Below are 21,830 nucleotides of genomic sequence, written 5' to 3'. Positions count from 1 at the left end.
TTACCGGGAGCCTGTTCGTTTGGCGGGTGACGTGATGGGCGGTGTTGAGCCAACGACGACGCTTCGTCGGTGGGATTAACGCCAAGCAAGGCTAAGCCTGTTTCGTCTAAGCGCGTGGATATCCGGCTTCTGATAAGATAAGAACTTTCCATGTTTCTGCACGAATTGCGGGCAATCCCCACCTCTGCGGCAGAAAAAAAAGTTTAGGCGGGCGGTCATCGTGAGAGTAGCTTTCAACTTCCTGAAGCGCTCTGGGGTACCAATAACCTGAGCCGATCAAGTCTTGCAGCACACAAAGCCAGCAACTCACAGATCCAGTCATGGGTGGCTCGACAACCAAAAAGCGCTCTCGTAGTACGAGCAGCGACTCTCTCGATCAGGTCGAGGTTAACGGTTCAAAAGACGAAAAGCCAGGAAAGAAGAGTCTCTTTGATGAAGGAGATTCCTCTGACGACTCAAGTTCCGGCAGCGATGACGACTCTGAGGAGGGAGGCGCAAAGCTAGAAGAGGCATCGGGGTCATTCAAGATCAACGAGGAATATGCGAGGAGGTTTGAGCACAACAAGAAGCGGGAAGAACTTCAACGACGTGAGTTGCGCCCGCATTTGTCCATCGACCCCTGAAAGATGATTGCTTTTGTTTGCTAACAGCATAATCGCATTCACAATCACAGTTGAAGAAAAGCACGGCCGAGCTCTCGCAAATGAAGACGATGAAGAGTCGGACTCTGAGGACGAAACAGAAGACGAGGAAGGATTCCTGGCCACCGAGGACCTCGACGCCGAAATCTCAGCTACCCTGCAAGCCCTCCGGAACAAAGACCCCAAGATCTACGACAGCAATGCGAAATTCTACACGCCGATAGAGGAGGCCACCGCAGCCGCAGCCGCCTCTAAAAAGTCCAAGGACAAACCCATGACGCTCAAGGACTACCACCAAGAGAGATACATGAAGGGCGACGTTGGCGCAGACTTTGACGAGGACTCGAAAGCACCGCCGCCCCGGACATATGCACAGGAGCAAGATGATCTGAAAAAGGACTTCATCAAAGAGGTCAAGGCCCTTGCGAATGACGATTCAGACGACGACAGCGACGGTGAGGACTTCCTGAAGCGCAAGTCCAAGCCCGACCAGTCAGCTACGTCAAACGGCGTGCACCCGTCCCGCGCTGCACAGGTTAAAACTGTCACCGAAGTCGATGTGGCAAACGCGGACAAGGACCCAGAGCTGTTCCTCTCCAACTTCATGGCCTCGAGGGCGTGGGCACCCCCAGAGGGAAATCGGTGGGAGGCCTTTGAATCGGATGAAGAGGACGCCGACAACGCCAACATGGCCGAGGAGTTTGAGAATGCGTACAACATGAGGTTCGAGGACCCCGAGAAGAGCAACGAGGTCTTGCAGTCGTACTCGCGAACGCTCGTCGCGGCCAAGACCGTCAGGAGGGAAGAGACCAAGGGCAGAAAGAGGCAGCGTGAGCTCGAGAAGGAGCGCAAGGAGGCGGAGAAGCAGGAGAGGCGGGAAGAGCGTGCGCGCCTAAAGCGGCTCAAGCTTGAGGAGGCGGAGGAAAAGCTCAAAAAGATCAAAAAGGCTGCGGGCCTGCATAACAAAACGCTCAAGGAGGAGCAGTGGGCGAAACTACTCGACGATGCGTGGGACGACGACAAATGGGAGTCCGAGATGCAGAAGCAGTTTGGCGACGATTACTATGCAGAGGAGGAGATTGGCGATGTGAGCTCGGACGAGGAGGCCGACTCCTCATCCAAAAAGCGCAAGCCGAAGAAGCCGAAATGGGATGACGATATCGACATCAAGGACATCGTTCCCGATTTCGACGACTCGGTACCGCCCACAATACGCCTATCTGATGAAGAAGACAACCAAGATGCAGAGCAGGACGGCGCTGAGGAAGAGGTTGATGGTGAGGACGACGACGAGGAAAACCCTTCCAAGAAGCGCAAGACATCAAAAGACCACAAAAAGGACCGCATCGCCGCGCAACGCGCCGCCCGCCAGGAGCGCGCCAAGCTCGAGGCCCTAGTGGAGCAAAAGATGGAGCTCGACGACCCGACGGCGCTCGCCTCGTCGTCCAAGAAGCACAAGGCGACGGGCGGCGGGTTCCGGTATCGCGAGACGTCACCCAACTCGTTCGGCCTGACGCCGCGCGACATCCTGCTCGCGCCCTCGGACGCCGTCCTCAACGAGTATGCCGGTCTCAAGAAGCTCGCCACCTTTCGCGACCCGGAAAAGAAGCGCAGAGACAAGAAGCGCCTCGGCAAGAAGGCGCGCCTCCGCCAGTGGCGCCGAGAGAACTTTGGCCGCGAGTTCGAGGAGAGTGGCCCCACGTTTGGGTTCGATCGGGCCGTCGCTGCCGCAGAGGGCGGTGGTGGCGCCGTCGAGCACAAGAGGCACAAGGGCAAGGATAAAGGAAAGGGCAAGGCCAAGGCTGAGGGTGAAGATGGCGAGGAGAAGAAGAGCAAGAAGCGAAAGAGGTCCAAGGGGACCAAGACCGAGGCGTCGGAATAATTCTCTTTTATGTTGTACAGGATTCTTAACAGAAGCAGATACCAAATATTTAGTCTTTTCAACAAATTCGTAACCTCCTTATGCAGAGCAAGCGAAAATTCACCTCACCAGACAAATGTGCGAGTATATCCAACCGCGTGCCAAGTTTTGGTAAGAATCAAAAGGTTGCACGCTCGATATTTTCTTTTGTTTTCCACTGCCAACGCAAAAGTTGGTTTATTGCATTTATATGTTGCCGATATCAGCAGAAAGAGGTATCGCACCTAGGAAATGGTATCTAATTGAGAAAAGGCAAGAGAAAGAGGAAAGTAAAAGACCGGACAAGAAATAAACCCATTTTGTTAATGAGATTCCCACGCTTAAGAATTTGCCGATCCTTATATGTCCAAGGTAATTCGTAAACTCCTTTCAAGATGCCTGCCCAAGGTAGCTTTTTGTTCGCATAAAAAAGAAAACAAAAAAAAAAAAAAAAAAAAAAAAGCAAAACAGGTAATTCGGCCTGTTCTTCACGATATTTCCTGATGGCAATACTCCCAGCCTTCAAAGTTTTCTGCCTTGTATCTCGACCTAAATCTTCAAAAAGAGATCAATCCAAAAAAAAAAAAAAATTTAACGCCCGCTTTTGCTACATTGCCCGTCATTTTTGGACTCGTCAATCCGCCCCAAGCTGATGATGATCACGCTGCTTGAGACATACGCTCATCCCCGCCCAGCGCGCAACCTCTTCGTTCATGCTTCCGGGCGACAAAAGCGACGACCTAGCATCCCAGACCGTGCCGTACCATCTCTAGTGGCCGTTGTGGTTTGGGTTGCCTCCGCCGCCGCCCATTCCGCCCTGTGTAGTCATGGCCCCGCCAAACATTGCGCCAAGTCCGTCGAGACTTGTCAAGTCGTGACCGATCTCGGGGGGCTCCATGTTGAAGGGCATAAACCATGCCGACGAGGCGCCTTCGTGACCATGGTGGCCCGGTTGGTGATGGTGGGTAAGTGTGTGGCCCACGACGGCCGCGTGCAGCGCTTCGGCCGTCGAACCATGGGTCCGTCGTCCGCCGTCACCGTGTCGTTGACCGCTCATGCCGTCCCAGATGCCACCTCCATCCAGCATCTGGTTTGTCATACCGGGATCCAAAGCGCCGTATGCGCCAAAGACTAGCTGGCGATCGAGCTGTGGTAAAATGCCTGCAGTTGTCTGCTGAGACAGTGATAAAGATAGCAGCTCTGGTGAGTAAAATTGTGAATTCTGATGGTGGTGGTGGTGGTTATGATGGGGAAAGGCGTTCATTGCGACTGGACTGATGGGTGACAGAGTATGGTATGGCGCCTGGTTCGCCGACTGAGGTATTGTCAGCGGGCTGAAGCTTGGCGCATTTGTCTGTCCCCCCACGGTCCCAGAGAACCTCCGTCTGTTGTTCGCCTGTTGTTGCGGCTGCTGTTGTGCTTGTTGCTCTGTGGGACCATGCTTGCCGACATCTGTCATGATAGGATCTGGCTGGTGGTCCGACCGCGAAGTTGTACTACCACCTCTTTTGGCGATAGATTTTCTCTTTGCTGGTTGAGGCTTGCCGCCCTGGCTGTTGTTGACTGCGCCTTCGGCACTCCGCGGTGACATCTTTGTCATAAACTCCTCGACCGTGGCCAGCTCTGGCTTCTGTTCCAGAACCGCGTCGTTGCCCTTCTCTTTCGCCCTATATTTCACCGGGTCCAAAAAGTCGGATTGAGAAACACCGTGGGGGTATCGGTCGAACCAGTCTCCGTACTGGAATATTTGAGGGCTGTTCTCATTTGCTGGGTTTCCTTGCCTAGCAGCATCTGCACAGGCGCGATACTGTTCACGGAGGTTCTCTGTCATAAAGTGGAACATGCCCCAGAAACGCTTCATCTTGGACAGGAACCTCACGTTTGTCGCGAGATTCCGCTTTGACGTCGTCTCGATGGCAGGGTTGCCCGAGAATATTCCGAATATGTGGACGGTGCTGGAAAGGAAGGTACAGTACCCCACAAACGGGGCAGATACGAGATACGGCTCTGCGTCCTTGAGGAGTTCCGACATGCGGTTGGCAGCCGCAAACGCCTTGGCACCGGCCTTGGTGACGAATGATTTAGGTACATCCTGCTGGGCTATGCTACCTGGAGAGGAGACTGCAAACCTGTTCATGAACAGTATGTTCTGCTGAATCGAGATGTGAAGGAACAGAAACTGGTTTGCCATGCCCTCGGTGTCATGTAGTTTCAGATTCTCCCTATTGTATTGTAGTGAATCGGGAAGGCTTGCCGGAAGATCTTCAGACTGCTTGATGAGCTTGGCGTATTCGGCGTCGGGGCTCCACATTGGATGAGGGTCCAACTCCTTGCCTCCTTGGTTCAGATAGTTGATGATCCGACCCCATATGGCAATAGACCGGACCATGTACGCCGCAACGCCCATGTTCTCCTTAAACTGAGAAGCCTGGTCTTCGTCCATATCCATAGGGTTGAGTGTAGGGCCGTTCAGGTCCTCCGTTGCGCCGGGAATATCCAGTTGGAAGTATTTTTCTTTAACCGGTAATGGTATCTTGACCGTGTCTTCCTTGATGAACGTTGGTCTTTCCGTGCCGGACGAGTTGAAACGGTCCATCAAGAAACATGCCCACATCGTCCTCCTCCGAATTTCGCGGTCGATGAAGCTGAGCTGAGCCCTTCCCGAATGCGGGTCATATTCAAGGTCTTTGTGTAATTGGAGTGCAAAAGCCATACGGATGGCCTGGCCTCCCAGGGCCCAACTCCGGCCACCATGACAGGTGCCAAATTCGTGCAGACCAAGTATAAGTAGGCATGTAAGAATGGTAATGTTTGGCCACTCATATCTCCTCATGACTATGTCTCGCGCATGAGACGCCCATTCCTCGCCACGTAGGAAGTTTGGGTTCGTGTTAAGCTTCGGATGTGTCGAAAATCGTGCCGAGACTGCACACACAGACAAGATAAGTACCGGTGGCAGAGTTCCAGCTCTGATTTAGAAGTAATAATTTAGCACATGCCAAATACCAGACCAAGAGTGACGAATGTGACTTGGCGGAAAGGCAGCTTTCAAATTTAGTACTAAAGATTTCGCAACTCACCTAAGTTTCCTCATGTAACTCGGTCTATGCAGCAAGTGATAGGCCTGGCCATATATGTCGTCAAAAAATACCTCAGCCAAGTGTTCCTGTATTTCCCTGGATGGCAGCGCATCGGCGCCCTCCTGCAGCAGCTTATTCTCCTCAGCCTCGTGAAGCAAAATAGTTGCAGGTCGGCCCGATGCATCAGTTTTGCTCTTGGTCGAGCATCTCGCCCAGTTGTCCAACTCGGGGCCGAATGCCTCATCCGCCCCACGCTTCTTGGCCGCGGCCTTGGATGCGTTCAGGGTCCCTGGGATTGCTGGCTTCAACACTGATCTCATCACCGTCGCTGCGATGCCGTCTTGCTCAGATTTGGGCACAGTCTTGATGATACGCTCCTCCATACGCTTTAGACGCTTGTCTAGCATGGCCATATAGTCGGTCCTTGGCGCGGCTTTCCGGGCCGTCACTTTGTACACACACGGGATCCTAGATCGGAGGCAGTGTTTACAGGCGGGTTTCTCTCCAGAGCAGCGTATCTTCTTGCGCCTGCATGCAATGCAGGCCAAGGGCAATCGTTTGCGCTCTTTGCCGGCCTTTGTTTTCAGCTCGCTCCAAGCCGGCATTGTTTCACCCTTGTCGTCCTTGAACTTGCCTGCCCCAGATGCGTCGCCGGGACCGCGAGAGATCAGCCCAAATTCGTCTGCGCCTGGGTCCTCCAGCAACAGGCCGTTACCGTTACTATCTGGGCTGCCATCTTCAGATGTGACCTGGCTATGCCTCCTCTGAGAAGCCCTGTTGCCATTGTAGCTGGGTGCTTGCCCGGTTGCGGAGGCAATAGAGCCCCTTCGGTCGGCCGGCATCGAGGAAACCGAAGGGCGGTGCTGCGGAGGGGGGAAGACATCGACGGCAGGAGAGGCGTCGGTCATGGCAACTATTGTGCTTTCGTCATTGATCGACTGGAAGGGGAACTGAAAGTCACCAAAGTGTGAGGAATCCATGACGTTTTGAGGAGGCGCATCATCGTGCAGGCTGCCGTTGGGGGTTCCATCGAGTTGGAACCCATTGAGGTCGACGCCGTCTGCGTGCATTAGGTGGGCTTCTGCATCGAGGTCGAGGGTGGGAAAGGTCTGCGCTTCGGTTGTTGGCTGGCTGGACGTCATTTCGGCAGCCTCGGTTTCGCGTGGACCCCCGGATGGAAGCCGCACGAAATTGGGTCTCCTCGTCGCCTGAGAGCGAGATTGCCGTCGCCGTCGCCGTTGCAGTTGCCGTCGTTGTCGGGGTCGTTTCCGGTGTCGGTGTCTTTGTTGTTGATCGAGGGAGGTAAATTGATAGCTTTAGTTCAGTAGCAAGGTCGAGACCGTGCATATGCGGAGAAGCAGTAGAACATGCAACCAGCTGCAGTCTGGGGTAAGGAGAGAAACAGTAGATGCAACTCTCAGCGCACACAACCGACGCTAGGTTTTTGGCCCGAAAAACACAAACAAAAGCTAGTTAACCAAAATCAAAACGAATGCAGCGTAACGACTAGACTAATGTAGCCCTAGTCCTTATGTCTCAGGTTGCTGTCAGTCCAAGGCACACCGGGACTGTCATGATACTATCTTTGACATGGGAGAGATCGCGGTTGACTCGCTATCCCCGTTGTACATCGACGAGTTGCTTGGCTAACGTAAGGTAGGCGAGCTGAGCATAGAGTTATGAGTAGGGGGGGTTTAAAGTCTGGATAGAGGCGCGGTTAACTATGCAGCGTAGAATGCGGAGAGGACTCGAAAGGTGCGAGCCGACAGAGACGGTAGTGGAGACTTTTTTGGTCGCTTTGGGCCGAGCAGGAGAGTCAATGGTCAATGATTGATTTGCATGGTACTTTTTGTAGTACAACATACTTTGCAGTACTTCGCACCTATTCGTACCGTAGAATCAAAGCCAGGACAAGGATCGGTCAGGTTGAGGCCCGAAGCCGTTGGAGTGTCTGCTGGTTCTTTTCTTCTTTTTTTTTCTTTTTTATTTTCTTTTCCTTTTTCTTTTCCCTACCCTGGTGAGGGGCTGGGGCACGGAGAAATTTTGGGTCGCGCTTGCTGGCTAGACCCTGGCAAGCCTGGCAAGGGTGGCCGTACCGGTGGGCTCTATTCGGTTTGAATATACGAAACAAAGTATGGTACTTGTACAAATGGTAATAAATAATAAGGCTTTTAGTAAAGCGTGCAAATGCTACCAAGGGATTTTTTGTAAGGTACGAATATAGCAGATGGATTCTTACAAAATGATCCTCCAGGTAATCTCCATAAGGTACCATTTGACCGAGGCATGGTTTTCTACGAACGAACCCTCTCGCATTACTACATAGAATTGCCCTCGTCGGCGTTGCGCGCAGGGTGACATGGGGCATGACCTTTGGGGAGGAGACAGGGTTCAATGTTCAATTGAGGTAATAACGGGGCTGTCCGTCGTCTTTCAATGGCCAGGAATTGTGGGGTAGTCGACCATTTATTCTAGGAAAGGGTAATTGATGGCTTGCGTGCCCCGTGCATCCAACCGTACTGTATGTAGGACAGTGCAATCAGGGGCACGATTTTCAATCAGTAGCGGGGGACGTTGATTTTGATTGATTATGCGTCTTTTCTCGGCCTTATCCCGAAAATAAACAGCAAAAGAAATCCATGTTTACTAGGACTACTATAGAGCTAGTCTACTAAGAGAGAGTATACAGACTTGGCATGCTGTAACCAAAGACCACGTATAAGTGGTAGGCTACGCGATTACGCAGACTTGCACGCAACACACACTGGGAGCGGAGGTAGAGCCGGTGACAGCACTGTAGAATTAATTCATTAAATACTGGACGAGGACGTGTTGCTCCGAAGCAACCGGTAATAGGTGCCCTCCTTATTAGGCCTGCCAAAGTCGCAGAACCATGGTATGCCCTTGCCGATTCCGCAACAAGAATCCCACTTTGGCCACACTCCAAGGCGCGCGCACACACACACACACACACTTTTCCTCGATTTTGCTTTCTTTCATCTTTGGAACGTTGGGCTCATTTTGTGACAGGATTAACATGACGATCAAGATTGGATGGCTGCGTCTAGACTTTGTGGTAGTCGACTGACTGCAATTGAGGTGAGAACAAGGTCTCGAACATGGACCAAAACAATACCGTTTTTGTATTTCAACTGTTGCACATCGCTGAGAGGCCGCTTACGAATACTCAGAGCACAAAGTCGATCTCAATCATCCTTTGGGCGAGCTGTAACTGTGATTGTGTTGCTTTAAGCCTAGCTGTTGGCATTACCCATGGAGCTTGTGCAAGCAAACTACTGGTACCTAATGTAGGTGAGGTAGGCACGTGCATCTCGAGTCTAGACCAACTTTGTCAGCTAAAGCAAGGGGCTTGCTTCGTAGGAAGTCGTATCCTTAGATCAAAGAATGTGCCATGGACCAGGGACTCTCACACACATAACATATGATGTTGGATTTGCGGTACTTGTATCGCCCAAGAATACAAGTGGTAGGTAACAAAGGCTAGCTACGAAGCACTTCAGTTTCGTACTATAGAAGTGCTACGTAGTGGGTACAAAGTACATGATAGTGAAAGTGAAGGGTTGAGCAAATCGGAAGGGCATGGATTATCCTAGAACGGCCGGCGAGAGCTGTAGCCCTTGCCCTTCCACTCACCTCAATCTCTGGCAGTTTGAAGAGCCACGAGTCATCCCCGGTCTCGGCCTGCTAGGGTCCCCTGCTTGATCCCCGACCCCGTCTGTTCTTTTGCTTGGTAACTTGGCAACCGCCTATGATGACTGACTTTTGACAAATCCGGCGCTTGAGCCAGCTGATTTCCAACCATCCACTACCTTTTTCACTATAAGTAGGTATGCATATATTTCAGTGCGGTACGGATACTTGTTTCTCGGGTTGCCTGGTGGGTTATTGACAGAGCTCAGTTGGTCTGGTCGTTGATCGAAACGTAGGACCCTTCAGCGCGGTTCGGCAGGCAAGGATGTCCATGCGATCGAAAAGTTTGTGCGTGTTGTTGTTAATAGCACGGATCAAAAGTTTGGTGGTGGTATTCGGGCCTTCGCTGCAAATTGCATCTTAGCCAAGCCTACTACAATACGTTGTACCAGCAGTGCATACTGTATACTCCTGCGGTACAAAAACGGCGGGGGCGGGGCCGGTGTCAGTGGAGTCTCTTGTTTCTGCGCTAGGACAGCCAGCCTGTCATCATTCAGGTTCCGTTTGGTTTTCCTACCTTAGGTACCTACCTAGGTAGGTACATGAACCGACAAAGCCGCCCCAGTGCCCTAGCCTCACTTACAACAAACAGCCTGAGCCTTCCAAGGCTGTCAGTGCTGAATACATCAGAGCCTTTCAAGTTGAATATGACGTGGTGGTTCGTTTCATGCTTTGGAGCTACTTCGTATATTCTTTGGGTTGAGGAGAAACTTTCCCTTTACTCTGTCTGATATATGTCCCCGGATAGACTTGGCATGCTTTCCTCCGATACTGCAACGCGTGTTTTATTACCTCAGTAAACCTAACCTTAGTTCAGGCACCGCCATCTCTATCAAGGTGATGGATGCAGCCATCAAGACTTCATTGAACAACTCATTACCCTTGTGCCATCTGAAAATAACAAATACCTAATATAATGCACCACCAACCAATACTTTGCGAAAGATGAACACCCTCAATTATTTCAAGCTCCCCCGATGGACTTCCCTGCACCAAGAGCTGTCATAGCCATAAGCAGCGTTACCGAGATTTCCATGTGGGGAACGTCACACGCTCTCTTAAAGGGACTCTTTTCGAGGGGAAGGATTGGTCACACCCGTTTGGCTGGCTCATTGCGACCGAACCACCTAGGCAGGCTAGGTAGGTAAGCCAGCAATGTAACAAGACAAGTCTATGTCCAAGGGTGGTTGATGCATGCATGCATGCATGCGCGTGTCACCACAGCACAGGACTCGAACTCGAGGACAAGGTATTTCTGATGTATTCGTAAAACCGCAAGGGATCGATCGAATGAGCAGTCTGGTTTGTTTTACTTTATTGTGCTTACAACGCTCCCTGTTGATTTCTGAGATCCTTTCTACGAAGTTAGTATTACAAATATGTAACTAACCCCAAGTGAAGTTAAGATTTCCAGCTTCCATACCACTGGGGGAGGAAAGCCTGATATTATTGCTCGGCCAATCCATTTAGTTTGGTCTCGCCACTCCAAAACAAAATCAGTTCTGATCTTCACCTGATTGCTTCCGTCTTCCTGCCCTACCATCCACACGGGTCTCTGCATGAATGGGAACAGCGGACCAGTCCAGAGCCGAAGATATGCACAACCAACCAGGTCTAGGCGTCACGAACCCGCTGACGAAAAGACACCGCAGCAAACGGAGCACTCGTAGCCGAGAGTTCATCGTCAAAAACGGCCACATCAGCTTTGGTTTCCCAAAAAGAGGATTCTGTGTTGTCAACTCACTCACACCAAATTGACCAGCATAAACGACATTCTTTTCTCTTTTTCTTTTTCTTCAGCATTTTCTTTGCCCCGATATGCATCTTGTCTCCCACTACCAAATGTCAAACAAAATGACACTCCCCCGAGCATGGTAACATCTTGAATTCTTTTTCGGTTTTCCAGTGTCACGCTACCAGTCCATTCAACTTTCCGATTCAGCCGAGAACGCGTTGCGGTTCCCTGGTCCACAAGGACAAAAAAAAAGACAAGCAAGTATAGGGCTTAAATAAATAAATAAATAAAAGTGGCCTCGTGCTACCTGCCTACCCCTAATTGGGAGAATGACAGTTGTTGATACATTATCAAAACTTTGATTGGATGAATGAGAAGAAACTGACTGTCCGCATCTACAGTACAGAAAACAGAGAGAGTCTTTGATGACACCCGTAACTCTCAACAAAAGTCCTCCCCCCCAGAATACATCCGTTGGATCCCGTCCGCTCCTGCCTCTTTTACATCATCCTCCGTTACATCCAAATATCAGAAAATGTATACATCCGGGAGCATCCCGATGTCAATCATGCAAATATCGAATTGCTTACTATACGAAGGGCCCCGTATAAAATCCCGCCACGGGTAAGCACCACTCCCCCCCCCCCCCCCCCCCCCCCCCCCCCCCCCCCACTTCGCCCCCGGTCGGAGAAAAGGAGACTCCCTGCATTAAAACAAGGCAAGCAAAATTAAACAGAAAAATAAAATAAAATAAAAATTCCTATTTGGAAATATCAGGGCTAAAAATGCTAAATGAACCGGCTATGCTAAGAGGTGGAGGGGGGTGTATATATGCGCGGGAGTGGTGACAATGCAATTGAAATGGAGGGTACAAACACACACACACAAAACAGCCTCTCCAAGTTTACGTGTCTTGCGTGTTTAGGCGCGCGACCGGTGGAGCCCGCTTCGCAAGCCCCCCTTTTTTTTTTTGTTTGGTCTTGACGACCAAAAAAATAAAAACCAAGGAAAAGAAAAGAGCAAAGGAAACAAATGATTGACAAAAGAAAAGAATAAGTTTCCGAAAATTTGTGTGGGGCCGCTGTTGCAGATTTCGATCCCATGGGGTAAAATTGCCCGATTACCAAAAGCCCAAGGCTTACTTTTCAGCCCGTCCGTCTTTGTTGGGGAAAAAGAGTGTGTTGTGTGGACTACAGGTCTTGGCCCCCCCGTTGATCATGGTGATCTGCTTACTGCATACAGCTTCAACCGTACTGCATGCCGTCTCTTTCCAAGCATGAATTTGAACAATCAAAACAGAAGCAAAATCAATTGTGCCGTTTCCAATGACATTCGTGATGAATGAGGGTATCTTGCTGTAATCTATGCACCAATTAAACAAAAGAAGGGGGGTTGAGGCTATTGCCAACCCCACAGTAACCCAATACCATCAATACCCAGAACACAAAATCATTACAACAAGACAGCAAAGCTCAAGCCGCCTTATTATTCATCATCCAAGTACACAGGTATGCCGTAGACACAAACCGCCGCAGCTGTCAAGTACTTGAACCTGCAAACATCCCTTGCCTTGGCCACGGCCTGCACCAGCGAGGTCTGGGGCTCCCTCGCCGCCGGCGCCACCTCCCTGCCCGCGCCTGCAGCGGCGGCCGTCCTCTTGCCACTCTTGACCTTGGCCTCCTCCTTGAATACACCCTCGCCGACCAGGCCCCACTCCTCAAAGACCCTGACGGCCAGCCGGTCGATGTCGCGATCCGTCACGTCCCACAGTGTGCCCGTGACGGCCGGACAGCCGGCCATCAGGTAGTTCCACACCGGGCCGTGCGTCTCAAAGTCGCCCGCCTCGGCCAGCGACGCCGAGCTGCAGCCCCAGAGCAGGACCGCAGCCCGGCAGCCACCCTGGAGACGGCGGACTGTCCTGCCGCGGATGTACTGGGCGCCGCTGCCGTGGCCAAAGTAGAGCAGGATGTCCCTGCTGCGTAGCGCCTCTTCGAACTCGGACTCGGTGGGGACGCGCCCGACCATGCCGTGCCAGTTGCTCTGCTTTCCGAGAGACGACGCGAGAGACGTCTCGAATGTTGTCTGTGTCGTCTTGAGATCACCACCAGGGTTGAGGATCCATGTGCCTGAGTTTCTGGAGACGTGCCTCCCGCTCACAGGAGAGTTCGAGTGGTCCTCCGTCGTCGTCTTTGGTCTTTTTCTATCGAGCAGCAGCCGCCTGAGGCATTCGAGGGAGGGTACACGAGAGACAGCATGACCCTCCATGCAAGGTAAGGATTCCCACGGGAACACGTGTAAAGCCTTGTCCAAGACAAGAACCGTATGGGCCTTTCGATTCTCAGATGAGCCATTTCTGTCGTTTCTCTCTTGCATCGCCGTGTAATATGAGTGCAGAGCGTCAAATGCATCGACACTCATTGCATCAAAGTCAATTTCATCATAGGCATTTGGCTCGCCATGAAACTGCAGGATATCCACGACGAAGTAGAGCAGGTCGTTCAGAGCATCGTCAAGATCAGCACAGTTGGGATCAGTCACGTCGCCCAAACCCACAAAGAGTTCTAGGATTCGTGGATCAAGCGTAACCTTGTTGGCCGTAGATGCGGAAGCCGAGGCCGCTTTTGACCTTTTGCCCCAGACCTGCTTTCTGGATGGCAGGTGCTTGTCCAGAATGTGAGTAAAGCTCTTCTGGAACCGTGCGAGCAGCTCCGAACAGCGCTTTTGCTGTGAAAATATCCCCTTGAAGCCACCGAGCCACACCTGCTCGACGTTGTCGAGTAAATTCTTCAGGCGCTCATCCAGTTCCTCTCTGTGAGCCCACCAAGCACTCTTGGCGCCCTTGGCCGACATGTCCCGAGCGTCGTGGCAGCTCGCGTTTGCCAGTTCAATGATGTCGAGCAGCTCAGCACGGCCTGTCTGGTAATTGAACGATTCGTTATCTGTGTCTCGGGAAGTTGCCCGCTCGAGGGGGAGACGAATGACAAAAGGAGTGTGTCCAGCTTGAAGCCGGGAAATACACAAGTCGTGCTTGTTGTCACTGAGCGAGACCGAAATCACCGTCCAGTCCTTGGGGATTATGTCAATGTAGTCACGCTGAAAGCGGCTCATATCCGCAACGGGGGCCAGACTCAGACGTCCACCAGGAGAAGCATCTCCCAGGCTGACTGGCATCGGCCACTCGAGTGCTTCGTTTCTGACTGCGTGCTTCTCTAGGAGCAACGCTTTGCGCTCCCTCCTCCATGTAAGATTCTGTGCCGCCTCAACGGAGCAGGTTGCCAAATCTTGAGATCCCAGAAGGCGAGGTTTTGATGTGCCCGTCGCAGAGAGAATAAGCACGGTGCTTTGTAGCATTACAGCTATCCGGTGGACCATGGCCGCATCTCCAGAAACAATAGCAATCGAATGGGCCTCTACAAGACAGTCGTGGGCGGCTTGTAGATTAACGAGGAAGTCAGGGTGACGCTTGCTGGCAGCACTGACGGCAGACCTCCCTTTCTGCGGCTGTGTGGGTTTGGCAGGCGACGGGCGATCGGATGCACTTTTGCAAACTGCAGGAAACGACAACGTCGAGTCCTGTATGACTGAAAAAACCGCATCCCTCGTCATTTGCTCCTGGCACTGGCCAAAGTGGCACATTGCTTGCGCCAGCATTTCTCCAAGTTTGCCCCTCGCCAGCTTTGTTAGGGCTTGAGACTTTTCAAGCGTCTCTCTGGCGGAATTCCAATCCTTTTTGTTCACAAACGAGACCGCTTTGTGCACTGCTACAGATGCCTTCAGGGTAGAGATGATGATGTCGGTGGACTCTGACGGCGCAGGAACTGATGAGGTGGTCGTGCTCTCGACTGCCACTGGTGCCTTTTTGGTTGTCCTGCGCGCAGTTGTCGTGGTTGCAGCAGCCTTTCGGGTGGTTTGTCTCGCGGCTGGCTTCTCCCTGATCGGAAGTTTGGCGGTTCTGACAGCGCCTTTACGCGCCCTTGACGAGGGCTGATCTTGATCTTCATCTTCAGCCTCCTTCTCCACCACCTCGGCAATTTCCCTATCGATGGCGACCAATGTATCCTCGGCGCGTTGGATCATCCTGAGCTCTGCTTCAAATTCCTTCAGATCGCGGTAAAGTCCTCCGAGCTGACATGCCAGGGCCACAGCTGTGCATGACTGGTCATTACTAAGAAGCTTGGAGCTCGACAAATTAGCAAGCTCGAGCGATCGCTGCAGCTTGCCTGCTCTCAAGTACACGGAAGCCATCCAGGACTCGCATTGGGCCAAGTAGAGCCTGGCACCTGTGGTCTGTGCAAGCTTTTGTGCTTGTTCTGCATAGTAGACGGTTTCTTGAAACATTCCCAGGTGAGCGTAAACAGAAGACAAGTGAGACAAGCTGCGAAACAGTGGGTAAAAAAGTTTCCAAAACTCCGGTCCAGCAGTGACCGTCGAATCCCCAGACGCCGAGCTGGGAGCACCAGCCACGGATGTCACGAGGCTTATACTGCCTTGGCTTTCGTTTGCTTGATCCGTTGTCGATGAGCCCGACGCAGCTCTTTCAAGTTTTGTCCATTCTCGAAAGAGAATACGGACCGTTTCCCTTGCATGGATCAGCGCGTGGTGCGCCTCGCCTTTCTTAGAGGCTATCATGGACTGTAGTAGCGATGCATATGTTATTAGATCTCTACGCTGAGACCTGGCGATTTGATTGTTGGATATATCTGTAGCATGTTTCTGAGCTTGCTTGAAATGCACCTCTCTGAAAAAAACAACTTGTTAGCTTCAGGCAACGAAAGACTTTGCCCAGAGGTTCTGTTCTGGTGACCCTTGTACTCACGCCTCGTTTAAGTTTCCAGTGAACAATTGGAACTCGGCAAAAGCAAGGTGAAAATTTGCGACGCTCTCCCGAGAGATCACCTCTTTCTCTTGAGTAAACTTCAAGCCAGCTTCGAGAGCTTTATGTGCCAAAGAGGATCGACCGGTACTGGCATAGAGCAGTGCTAGTCTAGAATTGGATGCAAGTCGAGTGTCTGTATCAGAGTCTTCCAGCAGCCCCGAAATTTTCGTTACAAGCTCGAGAGCCGAGAGCTGGAGAGAATCCTGTCCCATTGTCTTGGAAAAGTCTATTATGGACTGTAGGTGACGAACAAGGTGTGAAGCATCGTCGATGCGACTGTCCAAGTCAGCGGGTGTTGAGCATGTTTCAGCGATTGTTTTCCACTGATGTATGGACTGCTCAATACGATCGAGGTCAGGCGTTTGGGATTTCATGGCCGAAAGGGACTTGTAATAGGCCCTGTAATGCTCCATATAGCTACTCAGAGCCGAGTCTTCTCCGAAGCCAGACTTCTTAATCAGGCCGACGACAGCCTCAATTTGAGACTCTATTGCCGTGAGCTCATCCGAGCTGTCGAGGTGAACGACAAAGAGGCATAACAGCGTTCGCAGGCGGCATATTGGATGTCTCGTGGGGTAATATTTGGTGAGTAGTGATTCGACAGTTTTATCTGTCATGGTGGGAAGCATACGGTCACTTTTCATGAGGATGAAGTGTAATCGATGCTCCCGGACAGCCAGCTGTTCCGGCTCGGTCATATCAACTGACCAGTCTATCCAAATCTGCTCCAGCTTCGCGATAGATGTTAAGATTCGTGAAAGATTGGCTGTCTTAGCACTGCACTTCCAGGCAAGCGCAGGAGGTAGATTTGTCGAGACTTCGACAACCTCATCCAGTGCCCCATCATCTATCAATGCTGATCTGAGTGTCTGAAGTGACCCAAGAGCCTCGCTGATGCGGCCCATGGATTGACAAAGCTCAGCCATGCGTTCAAGTTTTGTTGCAAACTGCGTCTTTTCCTTCTCAGCTGCAGGACGATGCTTGACGCACTCGATGGATCGGCGAAGTGCTCTGAGTGGCTCTGGGTCTTTGGGATCTTTGCTAGATTCGACAAGCGTGCTGTAGTGAATCCAATGAAAGAGTGACATTTTGACATAGGCTGAGTTGCCTGGAGATCCAGGCTTGGGTGCTGCATCACCCATGTATTCGAGAATCGTGAGGCAGTCAGCTAGGATGGAGTCCATTTGCGTCCATGAGACTCGTTTTTCGTCCAAAAGAATCTTGATCACCAAAAATGCCGAGTCGAGCATATGTTGCAACATAGTAGCTAGCGTTTGCCGCCTTTGTTCGTAGCTCACAAAATCTTTGGTGCTTCCACTGGCCGGTATGGGTTTTCCTAGCCATCTCAGACAAAACTTTGGACACTGGAGAACAAGCTCTTCCATCAGTCCTTTTGAAGTAGTCGGTATTGGAACTTCGTCTACTAATGCGTTCATCGCCGATCTTCTGGCGAGATTTACATTTGTGAGAAGGCTCTCCAAGTCACTGGTGTTCCCCTTGAGTACGCCTTGGATACCGTCCAGTACTTCGCGTAGTAGGTTCTCGCTCTCGGCATACTGCTCGGCATCCTTTAGCTGAATGGAGAGGAGTAGGGCCGCGACGGAACAGCGGCTGGTGTCCGAGTCCTCGCTAGGTTGCAACAGTCCCTTTAATCGTTTGATCCAGCTGGTCGCCTCCTGATACTGTCGTGACTCCCTTGCCATAGCCCCGAGAGCCTGGTACAAGCTTGCCAAAGGTGATTTGAAGGACTCGGTCGGCTTGAACCCTTTGTTCTTGGCCAGTTGAACAACACGCTGAACGGCGTCTGCACAACTGAGATACAGCGACTCATCCGCGGCTGGCTTTCTTCGCACATAAGCTCCAAGACACCTCCATAACGGCTGAATTATGTCCTTGTCTACGTCCCCTTTGTGCCCAGCTAAGCTCCACCAGTGCGTCCTTGCTTCCAGTCCGAGGACATGCACCTCGAACGCGGCCGATGGAGAGATGTTTAGGCGTGGCTCGCATGCTTCAGCATCGGCCTTGCCCGACACACTCGGCGCGAGCGACAGTAGGAGCTGAGAGAATGTCTCCAACTGCCGAGCGGCCTTGTCAGAGGTTTTGAGACCACATTCCACGGATGCAAGCAACAAGCCAAGAGGCGAAACTTTGGTCGAATCTTTGAGATATTCAACAGCAGGTTGAGTGTGCTGCGGCTTCTTCATTAGAGAAAGTACCCTGAGGGCCAACAATTGCGTCGATATAACCAATTCAGTGATCGGTCCGGCGTCCTTGACCTGGATCCCACCAAAATCAAGAATGTCTGACACGCGGGCAACTGGGACTGCCACTTCAGGTTGTGCGGCCCTTGCAGTTTTCTTCTTAGGAACAGGGGCAGCTGTAGCAGATAATCCCAACAGAGAGTCTAATCGCTGCTTGAGATGACGAAGCTCTCTGACCGCCTGATCCAACATCCCAACTGCGACTAGTCGACTTGCGAGCGCAGACAGGCCATTCTCCAACTGTAGTTCAGGTAGTTTCGTCTCTCCCGCAGCCTGAAGCCCCCTAAGTGCAGTGAAAGCTACGCGCGCGCATTCCACAACGGCCAGGCACCCATTGGATCGGGCCGTTGCTGTTGCGGATGACGAAGAGGTTGGCCGTGCTGCTGGCTTCGTCGGCGAGGAAGAGGTCCTGTTCAGGGTTCGTGGATTGAGAGGCGTCATTGGCGCAGAGCTCGATCGTCGCAGTGCAGCCCGGGAAGTCTTCTTGGCAAGACCTTGAGCTTCGGCCGCCGGCTGTGCCGCCACCGCGAGCGTGGGTTTTGCAGCATCGCCGAGTGTCTTCAAGGTCGCATTCACGACCTTGGTGGCGAGCACTGCGCGTTCCTTTGGGGTTAAGCCGTCCGGCGCACCCTTTTCCGTCTTCTTGGCTGGAGTTTTCGCGCTCGAGGCCTTCGTTGTTCGGGTAGTCTTTGTCGTGCGCGTCTCGTTTGCGGCCGAAGGTTTCGTAGGGATAGCCGCGTCATTTGGTACAAGCAGGTTTCTGAGTAAAACGACAGTAGCCGATGAACATGTTGATATGGATGAGACTGCAGATAGGACTGAGTCCGCCTGCGCCTGAGGAGTGGATGCCATGTAAGAAAGCAACGCGTTAAACAACCAGGTTCCTAATCATATCCTCTGACCAAAAACAAAAAACAAAAAAGCAGTATTTGTAGCCCATGGAAAAGCTATATTTTAGTAGCTGTCAGAAAAAAAGAACGAGTGACGATCGCGAAGCATCGCAATGAGCATATATTAATTAAGCAAGTCGACAAAAACGACTACCGTTCAAAAGATCCATATGATGAATGTTTGTCTCCGGCGCGCTGTTTCCGAGACCCGCCGTTGTGCCCTAGTCTAGTTCTAGTTCCTGGGCGAACCCGCGACCTTATCGTTTGTTTGATACCGTGCGAGTTTTTGATCGGATTGACAAATGGGCAGAACCGTTGACAGAGCAACGGCCCCACCATGGATCATTCGCAAGCGCAGGGGTCAAGATTTCAACGCGCCAAGCCTACACGGACAGCTCCGCGATTGAACCCAGCCATTGCACCCTTCTTTTTTTTTGTTTCCAGCATCTGAAATCGAGCGTGCATTCCCTAGGACAACCAACCCTTCGACATCATATGATTTCGAGCACATCGTTCCTTCAAAATACCCAACGATTCCGAACACTCTACGGTCCCAAAATGTCCGGGTTACGTGCAACCAATCTACTGTCACGAAGAGGCTCCAGAGCCATCAATGCCATCTTTTCGCCAGCCCACTCTGCACAACTGGCAAGGCAATATGGTGGCATCCGGCAAATCAACTACGGTCCAGGACCACAGACAGTTTTCAGCACTGAGTTTTGGAAAAACTTGATACCTAAGCCGCTTCGTTCGGACAACCCCATGAAGCTGCGCAAAAAAAAGTCCAAGGATTGGAATCCAGCTACATTCTACATAGTCATTTTCCTCTTCATAGGGTCAATGTCTATCCAGATGATAGCGATGCGCAGGAACTTTGAAAACTTTATGCGACAGTCGGATGTCAGGATTGCTCTTCTTCGCGAGGTGGTTGAGAAGCTGCAGAAAGGGGAGACGGTTGATGTTGAGCAGGCTTTGGGCGTAGGCGATCGACAGAAGGAACAAGAATGGGAAGATGGTACGTATATCGAAATCATAGCGACGTCAAGCTGAAGATATATATCTGACAATGGCTTCTAGTCCTCCGAGAGATTGAAAATAGCACCCCGAAACCCAAGTCGAAGCGTCAGAAGAAGCAAGCATCGTCAGAACCTGCCGCTGTTGAAGACAACGGAGAGAACTCTGAGCCCAAGCCAAGGAGAACATCGAGCGCCGAATTCTTTTAGAATTTGAAATTTTTTAATCCTACAGTCTATGACAACATATCTTTGAACACCGCAGACGCCTGGTGATCGTACCCCGGCTGAACATTGGAAGTCGCCCCAGTCGATGTCCGCCCAAGCGCTTCCACCAGTGCAGGCAAGATGACCTCTGTGGGCATCTCAACTCTAACCCCTTCTGCTCCTGTCTGCTGGTGGTTTATTTCTACAAAAAAAGCATCCTCTCCCCTCACTCCCCCCATGTTCACGATGGCTATGGGTTTACCCTTGTCCTTTGCCAACTTCGCAAGTCGCCAGGCCGAGTATGTTGCAAGAGACGTCCCTAGTACCATCAGCTTGCCTGCCCCTGTGACGGCCTCTTCAGCAGCAGCCTTGACGCTCCCAGCGATACTCTCACCAAACATCACCACGGCTGGTTTCAGTATGCCGACATTGCTGGGCGACTCCCAAGCCCCATCCTTATCCACCTCGACCTTTGCTACCTCGCCATTACTTAATTGTGGCGGATGTGCAAGACAACTGGGGCATGCAGGATATCGGAAAGTGGTATAAGGAGCATCTGGCAGGTCGACGTCTCCATCCGGGTTTGATCTTATACCCTTGGCTCTCCGCTCTGCCGGATCTTCAGTCCCCAGGGCCCCCGAGGCTACGGCCTCCTCTAGAAATGCCGCCCAGGCAGGATTGAGCCGGGCTAGGTTCTCTTGGAACAAATCCCGAGGATACTCGCTCTTGCAGGTTGTGCACACCAACGCCCGGAGGTAGCCATGGAGCTCCACGATGTTGGACCTGCCAGATGCACTTGCCAAGCCTTCAGACGCGGCGTGGTGGAGTCCGTCGACGTTCTGCGTAACAACAGATGAAACCACGCCCATCTTCGCAAGGTCTGCTATCGCTCTGTGCGCAGCGTTTGGTCTCGCCTTTTGCAGCGAGGTCCAGCCCAGAAATGATCGCGCCCAATATCTCCGGCGAGCGGCATGGCTGGCCAGGAATTCGTGATGGTAAATCGGCCTGTAGGACTTGTTGACGCGATATGTTCCCTTGTCGCCGCGATAATCTGCAAGACCCGAAGCTACGGACAGACCAGCACCCGTGAGACATGTGGTCGTCGACGGGCCATCTGCGGATGGTGCCGCAATGAATTCCAAAAGGGCTTCTACAGCTCCGTTGGTCGTCTTGGCAGTCACGGGAAATATTCGCGGTGAGGCAAAGACGTCTGTGTAAGGGATGCGCATCAAAGGCTTTCGCAAAGCCGGGCCTGACATTGTTGCAAGCAGGGGGATCTTTGAATTGACAGAGCCAAACAAAAACCTATCAAATGTATAATCTTAGCTGTGCAACAAAGAAAAATCCAGATATTTGATCACAATTTGTTGGTACACTGAGGCGCCGTCGGACTGGCTGGACTCTAGTTGTCATCGTCATCCAAGGTGGATGCACATCGTGGCTTGTGCAGAGTTTGGTAATCAAATCCACTTTTGACTCGCTTCGGCAGCCGCTGCCAGTGGGCCAATCGTAGGCT

General features: G+C 51.8%; 6 protein-coding genes across 6 annotated transcripts; 2 read left to right on the top strand and 4 right to left on the bottom strand.

Moving 5' to 3' along the window:
- Positions 1 to 26: 26 nt before the first annotated feature.
- PgNI_10012 (uncharacterized protein) lies at positions 27 to 2,708 on the top strand. The gene is made up of 2 exons (XM_031129992.1): positions 27 to 588; positions 674 to 2,708. The coding sequence occupies exons 1-2, from the start codon at positions 321 to 323 to the stop codon at positions 2,521 to 2,523; spliced, it is 2,118 nt and encodes a 705-aa protein (XP_030978207.1). The 5' UTR covers positions 27 to 320; the 3' UTR covers positions 2,524 to 2,708.
- PgNI_10011 (uncharacterized protein) lies at positions 2,705 to 7,473 on the bottom strand. Its single transcript, XM_031129991.1, has 2 exons — positions 5,622 to 7,473; positions 2,705 to 5,510 (listed from the first exon to the last, which is right to left on the bottom strand). Exons 1-2 carry the CDS (start codon positions 6,761 to 6,763, stop codon positions 3,311 to 3,313), a joined length of 3,342 nt encoding a protein of 1,113 aa, XP_030978204.1. The 5' UTR covers positions 6,764 to 7,473; the 3' UTR covers positions 2,705 to 3,310.
- Positions 7,474 to 8,482: 1,009 nt separating this feature from the next.
- Positions 8,483 to 9,959, bottom strand: PgNI_10010 (uncharacterized protein; the record flags this gene model as incomplete). The annotated part of the gene is made up of 3 exons (XM_031129990.1): positions 8,483 to 8,959; positions 9,053 to 9,678; positions 9,916 to 9,959. The coding sequence occupies 2 exons, from the start codon at positions 9,957 to 9,959 to the stop codon at positions 9,525 to 9,527; spliced, it is 198 nt and encodes a 65-aa protein (XP_030978205.1). The 3' UTR covers positions 8,483 to 8,959; positions 9,053 to 9,524.
- A 2,593-nt stretch (positions 9,960 to 12,552) lies between these two features.
- Positions 12,553 to 19,056, bottom strand: PgNI_10009 (uncharacterized protein; the record flags this gene model as incomplete). Its single annotated transcript, XM_031129989.1, has 2 exons — positions 12,553 to 15,805; positions 15,884 to 19,056. The coding sequence occupies 2 exons, from the start codon at positions 19,054 to 19,056 to the stop codon at positions 12,553 to 12,555; spliced, it is 6,426 nt and encodes a 2,141-aa protein (XP_030977714.1).
- Positions 19,057 to 19,575: 519 nt separating this feature from the next.
- PgNI_10007 (uncharacterized protein) lies at positions 19,576 to 21,704 on the top strand. The gene is made up of 2 exons (XM_031129987.1): positions 19,576 to 20,109; positions 20,172 to 21,704. Exons 1-2 carry the CDS (start codon positions 19,590 to 19,592, stop codon positions 20,315 to 20,317), a joined length of 666 nt encoding a protein of 221 aa, XP_030977716.1. The 5' UTR covers positions 19,576 to 19,589; the 3' UTR covers positions 20,318 to 21,704.
- PgNI_10008 (uncharacterized protein) lies at positions 20,344 to 21,573 on the bottom strand (the record flags this gene model as incomplete). The annotated part of the gene is made up of 1 exon (XM_031129988.1): positions 20,344 to 21,573. The coding sequence occupies one exon, from the start codon at positions 21,571 to 21,573 to the stop codon at positions 20,344 to 20,346; it is 1,230 nt and encodes a 409-aa protein (XP_030977713.1).
- Positions 21,705 to 21,830: the final 126 nt, after the last annotated feature.

The sequence above is a fragment of the Pyricularia grisea genome (assembly GCF_004355905.1).
Source record: "Pyricularia grisea strain NI907 chromosome Unknown Pyricularia_grisea_NI907_Scaffold_7, whole genome shotgun sequence".
Taxonomy (NCBI): domain Eukaryota; kingdom Fungi; phylum Ascomycota; class Sordariomycetes; order Magnaporthales; family Pyriculariaceae; genus Pyricularia; species Pyricularia grisea.
Note: the sequence above shows the minus strand (reverse complement) of the source record. Positions and strands in the feature narration are given on the sequence as shown.

What these genes read in the sequence shown, in the direction of transcription:
- PgNI_10007 (XM_031129987.1), top strand. Translation starts at nt 19,590, where the DNA reads ATGATTTCGAGCACATCGTTCCTTCAAAATACCCAACGATTCCGAACA. An exon ending in GGAACAAGAATGGGAAGATG is followed by an intron (nt 20,110 to 20,171) that starts GTACGTATATCG and finishes AATGGCTTCTAG; the next exon opens with TCCTCCGAGAGATTGAAAAT.
- PgNI_10012 (XM_031129992.1), top strand. Translation starts at nt 321, where the DNA reads ATGGGTGGCTCGACAACCAAAAAGCGCTCTCGTAGTACGAGCAGCGAC. An exon ending in GCGGGAAGAACTTCAACGAC is followed by an intron (nt 589 to 673) that starts GTGAGTTGCGCC and finishes TCACAATCACAG; the next exon opens with TTGAAGAAAAGCACGGCCGA.
- PgNI_10011 (XM_031129991.1), bottom strand. Translation starts at nt 6,763, where the DNA reads ATGACGTCCAGCCAGCCAACAACCGAAGCGCAGACCTTTCCCACCCTC. An exon ending in AGTTACATGAGGAAACTTAG is followed by an intron (nt 5,511 to 5,621) that starts GTGAGTTGCGAA and finishes CTTCTAAATCAG; the next exon opens with AGCTGGAACTCTGCCACCGG.